The sequence below is a fragment of the Parasteatoda tepidariorum genome, chromosome X2 (genome assembly GCF_043381705.1).
Source record: "Parasteatoda tepidariorum isolate YZ-2023 chromosome X2, CAS_Ptep_4.0, whole genome shotgun sequence".
Lineage (NCBI taxonomy): Eukaryota > Metazoa > Arthropoda > Arachnida > Araneae > Theridiidae > Parasteatoda > Parasteatoda tepidariorum.
Window position 1 is genome coordinate 19,533,332 of NC_092215.1, and position 8,961 is coordinate 19,542,292.

Below are 8,961 nucleotides of genomic sequence, written 5' to 3' on the forward strand. Positions count from 1 at the left end.
CGTCTCTGAACGAACTGTGAGCCCCACATTACGCCGTATACGCCAGGGATGGCGAACCAATGGAACGCGTGCCATAAATGGCACGTTATACAATATTCTGGGCACGCCACCGATCACAAATTTCTCTATGAAGCATATTAACAATTAAATTAAAATTCACAAAAAACAAATAAAAAAACAATTACCAAAAATTAACAATTAATGCCAAAACAACAATTAATAACTACAAAAAAACGAGCTAACAATAAATAACGAGTAAAAAAAAATAATAGTCCTGTTTAAACTAACATCTTACAACCTAATATAAGTTATTTAAAAAAAACAATTAATAACCATACAAAACAAGCTAATAATAAATAAAGAGCAAAAAACGAAAAAAATTAATGGTCCTGCTTAAACTAACATCTTACAACCTAATATAAGTTATTTGTCATCTAATCTGCAACAGCAGAAGTCACACTGATGTCACTTTAAGTTGAATTACGCGTATAACTGAGACATTGCCAAAAAAATTTTTTTTTCATAGTAAATAAAGAGTTTTGAGTTGATAGTATTTGGTATTATTTTTCCAATAGTCACATAGTCAAAATTATTTGACGGCACGTCTATGACCTCATTAAACAATTTCTTGAAAAATGGCACGTTGGTGCATAAAGGTTCGTCATCCCTGGTATAGGCTATAGGAGCCGACGACTTGTTTGAAAGCCTTTGCTGCCAGGCTTAAACAAGAGCTGACGACTCCAGTTTGCAAAGAAGCGTAAGGATTGGATAGTAGATGACTGGAAGAGTTAAACCATGCAGACCAGGCTTTCAATTACACCATGCAGATGCCAGGGTTCGGATATGGCAAAAATAGCTTTGCAGTAACACTTAAAGCTGGTGGAAGCTACGTTATGGGTCCTTTGATGCCTGTGAAACAACGCATGAAAGTCCAAGTATTAAGTATTATCGCAGATCAAGTACATCCTGTTTTGCTAATGCAGTACCTAGATTCTTACAGCATATGCAGATTATGTTCTTTTAAGTCTTGTTTTTAAAAAGCAAACGAGCAAATAGGGAGGAATTGCTGAAACTTTATTTAAAAACATCTTGATGCTTGTTTCTAATTAAACTTAAACTGAATTGAAAAAAAAAACACCGCAAAGATTTTAAAAAAAATTCTGTAACTTGGTTACAGATTAAAGAGTAACAGTTCCGTTTTTAGTATCATTTTGTAAAATTTAACTTAAATTTAAACAACATGAAGTTTTTATGTATAATTGACTTTTTTATGTGCTACTTTTGCAACATACATGTTAAATTACGCTGTTGAGGTGTAAAAAAAATTCTGCTGCCGTGGATTCAAATTGCGTTTTTTTCTGCTTAAGTATAAATCTGTACCCCCAAATGTGTATACATTTTTTAATTCATTCTTGAAACGTATTCTAAGAATTCATATTACGGGTCATTTTTATTAAAAAACATCGTGTATTTTACTCATTTATAATTTATCTTATTTAATGCTAGAAAAGTAATATAATGATTTAAAACTTCTCACCTCTAAAATAACCTTCTTCAATTGTAGCTTTTACCTTTAAGCAAGAAAAAAATATTAGCATAAACCATAAGCAGAAGAAAATAAAAAGCAAATTTAGAAGTAATAAAGTTTGAAACAATTCATTTTAAGATGAAGTTTAAGTTTCTATCTTAATAAAATGAAAGTAGTTGTTGTTAATTTACGTCGCACTAGAGCTGCACAATGGGCTATTGGCGACGGTCTGGGAAACATCTCTAAGGATGATCCGAAGACAAGCCATCACAATTTTGATCCTCTGCAGAGGGGATGGCACCCCCACTTCGGTAGCCCAACGACCTGCACGCGAAGTGGAGCACTTTACGATAGAACAGTTTGACGAGGGCCCATACCGCACACCCTCGGTCCCAACGCAAACTGATCCAAGTGGTCTCCCATCCGTACACTGACCGCAGCCAGTGATGCTTGACTTCGGTGATCTTCTGGGAACCGTGTCTTAACAATCACTTCGGGACAAATGAAAATAGTAACAACGTAGGTAAAATGAGACATCATTTTCAAATTCCAAAAATGCACATTGTTGGACAACTAGAGCACGTTAAATTCGTGGTCGAAATTTGTTGTCTACAGTTATTCTAAATATCCTGAATCATTTTTTTAAAATTAGGAATGAGAAATGAAGATAATAATTTTTAATAAGGTTTAAAGGTTTTTAATAATAAATAAAACTTGCATCCGAATCATTTTAAGATATAGTTGAGGTTCCTATCAACATAAAATGAACGTAGTAATAACGTCAGCAAATTGAGACATTTTCAAATTCCAAAAATTCGTCTACAGTTATTCTAAATATCCTGAATCATTTTCTTAAAATTAGGAATGAGAAAAGATAATAATTTTTAATAAGGCTAAAAGGTTTTTAATAATAAATAAAACTTGCATCCAAATCATTTTAAGATATAGTTGAGGTTTCTATCTACATAAAATAAACGCAGTAATAACGTCAGCAAATTGAGACATTTTCAAATTCCAAAAATTCGTCTACAGTTATTCTAAATATCCTGAATCATTTTTTTAAAATTAGGAATGAGAAAAGAAGATAAAACTTGTATCCAAATCATTTTAAGATAAAGTTTAGGTTTCTATCTAAATAAAACGAACGTAGTAATAACGTTAATTACTTGAGACATTTTCAAATTCCGAAAATTCGTCAACAGTTATTCTAAATATCCTGAATCATTTTTTTTAAAATTAGGAATGAGAAAAAAAGATTACATTTTATATTGAAAATTGATTAAATATTAAAATTATTTATCTTTAATAAGGTTAAAAGATTTTTAATAATACATAAAACTTGTATCCATATCATTTTAGGATGAAGTTAAGGTTTCTACCTAAAACTAATGAACGTAGTGGATAACGTTAGTAAATTGAGACATTTTCAAATTCCAAAAATTCGTCTACAGTTATTCTAAATAACCTGAATCATTAAATTTTATATTGAAAATTGAATTATTGATTAAATGTTAAAAATAACAATTAATAAGATTAAAAGGTTTTCAATAATAAATAAAATTTGTATTTGATTATACTAGATACTAATACAGTAAATATGTACTTAATATAAGATTTGACAGAGCAAGAACAGACAGAAAAAAAAACTTAATCAATCAAAAGAATAATTTATAACAGAAGTGAAAGTAGTTTGACAACCTAATACTACCCCAGTGACTGACAAAAACAATTTTTAAAAATTACCTTTAATTTTTGGAAGTTATTTATTCCAGTTAATACGAAAGCTCCCAAAGTAACCTCACTTTTCACAAAGTAAACCCATTTTACGTTAAATGACTCAGAAACAAAAATATTTATTAAAAATCTAAAAAAACAGTCATAAGTATAATTCTTAACCATCTTTCAAAAAATGCTGATTTCAGAATTTTATTGGTTTAGTTTCGTCAAAAAAATAATAATAATTAAAATTCTAAACTAAACCCCATCATAAACATCTAATTTTAAAAAGATAACGATAGGACAAAGAGGTCTCTTAAAAGATAAATTAACTTTATTTGAATAGATGCTTACTGTTTTAGTTTGAAACTGTTTCCTTCCTGGTGCGAGTGAAAAAGAATTTAATCCGGGTCTTCTACTTTTCATACCAACATCCAAGCAACTAAATAAGCAAAAATAATTTATATTAAAATAAACAACATTTGCTTATGTTTTGAAAATCATTTTCAAATTGGGCTATTTTGAAATAAAATTCAATATACACCGAAGAGCCATTACATTATGACCACCCTCCATCTATAACAGGGGTTTCCAATTTATATGAGACCGGAGGCCACAATTAAAAACACATATCAAATGGCGGGCCGCAACTTTATCAAAATTGTATGTAGGACTCTTATATGTTTGAAGGAACATTAAGTATTACTGCTAGATTTTTACCAAGTTGTACAAAACAAAAGTATTGAATTACAAATTAAAATAAGAAGTAGATTTTTAAAAATATTTAATTGTTATTAATAATATTTTTAAAAATATTAAATAGTAAAAATTCGGGCTACAATAACTTTAATGTTCACCCATGTATTGAACAATTAATGTGCAACAGATATCTAATTGTTAAGACATAAGACTTTAAAAAGGTTGGTATTAAAACTTACATAGTAGCACACAAAATGTTTAATGAGAAAATTGAGGTGTGTCTGCTACAACCACCTGAGAATAGATACAGTCAATTCGCTATAACTCGAAGTACGATAACTCGAATATTACTATAACTCGATTTTTTTATGAGGTCCCGACCCTTTTATCTTCAATTTCATGTTAATTATTCTCGATTACTCGAATTTTACTCCCTTTAATTCGATTTTTTTGGATCTTTTAAAGCAAGAAAAAAAAACTAGGATTTGATATCTTATATCTGATATTATCTGATATCATATTATCCTTTGCAACACACACACAATGTCTTTCGCACTCTTCATGGAGAAAGCTAAAGCTGTCCCTCTTGAAGTATGTGAACAGTGGTTAAATGAAACGTTACCAAATTTACTTCAAGGATACAGTTAAAATGATGTTTTCAATATTGATGAAATGTGTCTATTTTTTAAATGTCTTCCAAATAAGACTATGATGTTTAAGGATGAAAACTGCTCAGGGGGTAAAATGAGCAAGGAACGTTTGACTGTCCTAGTTGAAAGAAATGCGTCTGGGACAGAGAAATTACCCATACTTGTTATCGGAAAATACCGAAATCCCCGATGTTTCAAGAATGTAAAAATGTATCCTTTGGATTACAAGTCTAACAAAAAGTTTTGGATGACATCAGTTTTATTTGAAGACTATGTAAGAAAATTGGATCGGAAATTCTTCGCTAAAAAAAGAAAAGTGATACTCTTTATGGATAAATGCACAGCGCATAGTGATCTACCTAATTTGAAAGCAGTAAACTTGCAGTTTCTCCCTCCAAACACAACAGCAAAATTGCAGCCGATGAACCAAGGTATCATAAATTGCTTCAAACAGTCTTATCGTAAATGGCTAGTCAGAAAAATGATCTTAAATATTGTAAGCATTTAGAGCATTTGTAATTAATAAGCATTAATTAAATAATCCGACAATATTTTGAAAGCCTAAAACCGAAACTATCGGTAAGTCGAACTTCCGATATGTCGAAGTTTTTCGTCAGTCCTATCAGATTCGAGTTATCGCGAATTCACTGTATTTACATTTTAAATTTAAAATTTACAAGTGTGTGTGTAAATATTTTCGTCCAAAATGAGTGGTTTCAAAAAGTTAAATCTGATACGCACGTGCTAAATTATATTAACAAAATACAAAAAAATGAAATGAAAAAGAGCAACATACACGATTATTTTTGTATTTGAATAAATACTTTCTTGGATGCAAAACCTGAGAAAAAAAATTTTTTGTACCGTTGGTATGTTAAATTTCACAGAAATGAAGAAATTAGGTTTTTGTTAACGAGAAAAGTATTTAAAACCCATATAGATCTTTTACGAAAATTTTCCGCAAAAAAGTGACAACTCATGTATTTTAGTTCGCGGGCCACAAAGAAAGGCTTCACGGGTCGGATGCGGCCCCCGGGCCGCGAGTTGGAAACCCCTGATCTATAACAATGGGCTCGCCCAGGTTTTCATGGTTTCTCGCCCAGGAACAATGCTTTCATGGGGGCACATTAGGATCCATAATCCTCATAGAACAATCCCTGACGTCTGTAAGCTACTTGAGCATAGTTTCAGACCAGGTTCACCCATTCATGGCAACAGTTTTTCCTGCGGGGGATGGTGTTTACCAACAGTATAATGCACCATGTCATAAGGGTCGAATCGTCGAGGAACATTCCAGTGACTTTCAAGTCATGTCTTGGCCCCAAATTCACCTGACCTTAATCCAATAGATCATTTGTGGTCCTACTTGGAAAACCAAATTCGTGCTGCCACGCTACCATCCGTATGGAAGCATATTTGTTTGGTTTTCATGGACGTGGTGCCGTCCATAAGCCTTTGATTACTTTATCCAACAACGCTGTTTGGCTCATTTGGTGCAAGGCCCGTCGAAATCGTGCTGTAGATAAGTTCTCTAGAGGGAACAAGTTCTCTAGAGGGAGGAACAGAGGTTCAATCTCTACCAGTCGGACGGCAAGAGGATTTCGCGTATGCCAGTAGGAGAACTCCTTTTGCCAGAATGCATTGTGCCTAGTGTAAAGTTTTTTTTTGGAGGTGGAATTATAGTGCTGGGATGTTTCTAGTGGTATGAACTGAGACTCTTGATCCCAATTCATGGTAAGCTCAACGCAGACTCCTATTCTACTATTCAAGAGAACAATGTGCTTCCTTAAGCGGTAGCAATTTTTCGGATAGAATCATTTTTACTTCCAGGATAACAATGCCACTTGTTATGCTACGAGGTCCACCATGGACTGGTACGATGACAACGGGGCAGACCGAATGGATTGGCCTACCTAAAGTCCAGATCTGAATCCTATCGAAAATCTTCAGAACGAGTTGGATTGCCGAGTTAAGGTATGCAGCTATCGTCTAAAATCGGAGAAGGAACTTACATGTTTCCTCCAAGCCAAGTGGAAGAAAAAACAACTGTTAACATCAGCCAAACACTTGAGGAAAGCGTGTCCTTGAGGGATAAAGCTGTAATTGCCTCAAATGGAGGCTCTACCGACTATTAAATATGAATAAAATGTGTTCGTCTCTTATCTCATGTATCCAATTACTTATTGGTAATTATCTACTGGTTGCAAAAATGCTTGGAAACGGACAAATATCTTTAAAAATGTGCAATGCATAAAAAAGGAATATTAAAAGAAAGGTCCACCCTAATTAGCATTTGATCTATTGATCGGATTTTCACATTCGATGACTCAGTCTTAGTGCTTTGATAGGGAGACCTCAAACGTGCTAATTAATTTGCACAGACTATATTTTAAATTGAGAAATCAGACACAAAACGTACTTTCTTTGAATAAACATAACTTTTTTTCGATGCACTTGACCCCCAAAGTATAGGGGGTAGCCGCAATCTGGAAAATATGGTTCTAATAGTTTGATCAGGAGAACGCTCCTGACCGAAAGTTTGGACCCTTTAATGTTAATTTTACTTTTTGCGTATTTCGATAAATCTCGAGAATTTTTTTAACCGAATTAAAAAAAAATGGCGCACAATTATAAAGTTCGGTTTTTCAAAGATAAATCTATGCAAAAAATAACTTTTAAAAATTTTTTATTATTTTTTATCATTTTATTTACTAATGGTCGAAAAATGTTCAATTGTAAGGTATAAAATTTTTGCATAATTTTAAAGAATGTAACTTTACGTAGAAAAATACAAAATTTGACAAAAATCGGTTGAATAGTTCATGAGAAATTGAATTTCAAAAGTTTTTAGATATTTAAAATTCGATTTTTCAAGAACTTATTCTACTGATTTTGTTCAAATTTTGTATTTTGCCTTGCAAAATTATATTCTTTAAAATGACATACCTGCCAACTTTTATTCCTTCCGAGGATGATTTTCCCCAGTGGTAGTAAAACGGAATGTAAATTATAATTTTAGGCAGAAACATAACTTGTATTTTGAGAACACTTCTGCGGTCTACCAAAACAGTGTTCCATATTAATATATATATATATACTTATTTTTTTAAAAAATAGTGGTGATCAAGGAGATTATAAATTTAATTTATAAATGCAAGGAATATATAGAAAGAGCACATTTTACTACCACTTTAAATAAAGAATTGGGCCATCATTAAATAAAATAAAAAATAATAAATATTTACTAAAAGTTATATTTTGCACGGAATTGTCTTTGGATAAACTAATATTATAACTGTGTGCAAAAATTTTTCATTTCGGTTTTAAAGTTCTCGAAAAATAACGAAATATGCAAAAAGTAAAATTAACGTTAAGAGGTCCAAACTTTGGAGCGCTTTCCTGATCAAACTATTGGGACCATATTTTAGAGGTCCGATATTCGAATCCGTTGAAAAAGGGTACGTTTATTCAGAGAAAGTATGTTTTTGTGTGTGATTTCGTAATTTAGCATATTTGAGGTCACCCCCTCAAACCATCAAGATTGAATCCTAGAACGTGAAAAGATCCGATTATTAGATCAAAAATTACTTAGAATAGACAGTTTTTCTTTCTCGTCTTTTTTTTTTTTTTTTTTTTGCGCATTGCACATTAAAGCAAAAAAGAGAAATTAGGCGCATTCAATATTTTTTTAAAGCTATTCAATACCAAATTCGAGTTTTATCCCCTGGCAACAAGGTGGGGGGGGAGGCTAATAAAATACTCTTTTCGAAATTTATAAATAAAAATCTTTTATAAGGAAATATATTAGTTCAACAGGTAACTTTTCAGGTTCAACTGTAACTTTTTATAATATCTATACAAAGTAATTCCTTGCAGCAGTCTATCGGTGAGTTTTTGAATCTGGATATCTGTCTAAATGTGTGTTTACGAAAATGAACAAAGCACAAAATGCATATGATTCAAAATCGGTTTTTAAAAAAATAGACATTGATGTTTAAAAAAATGGACATAGCATTTGATTCCGATTTTCAAACTTTTCTAATGAAAATTGGTCCTTTTTTTTCGGATGCAGCTTAAAATGCTTGTTTACGAAAATGGATACAGCAGAAAATGTGTGTTTGCGAAAAAGTACGCAGCATTAAATGAGTGCATACAAAAATGGGCAAAGGAAAAAAAATTAGCCTGATTAGTTTTTAACCCGAATTTAACAATTAAACGAGAAATTATTGCTTACTTTCCTTACTTATTTAAACACTATGTATAATCATTACGGACCAAATTCCGGAATGGGTGGCAAAGTATATTAAACATGTAACTTTTCAGGATATATATATATATATATATATATATATATGTATATATATATAT

General features: G+C 31.7%; 1 protein-coding gene across 2 annotated transcripts in view; it reads right to left on the reverse strand.

The window, feature by feature from the left end:
* The window catches only part of LOC107436635 (SAM domain-containing protein SAMSN-1), a 31,929-nt gene that overhangs the window by 21,715 nt on the left and 1,253 nt on the right, over nucleotides 1–8,961 (reverse strand). For both annotated transcript variants that reach the window (XM_016048408.2, XM_043040292.2), the window contains exons 2-3: nucleotides 3,599–3,686; nucleotides 1,538–1,571 (exon numbers count right to left, since the gene is read on the reverse strand). In XM_016048408.2, coding sequence (XP_015903894.1) covers nucleotides 1,538–1,571; nucleotides 3,599–3,686 — 122 coding nt within the window. The remainder of the gene's footprint in view (nucleotides 1–1,537; nucleotides 1,572–3,598; nucleotides 3,687–8,961) is intronic.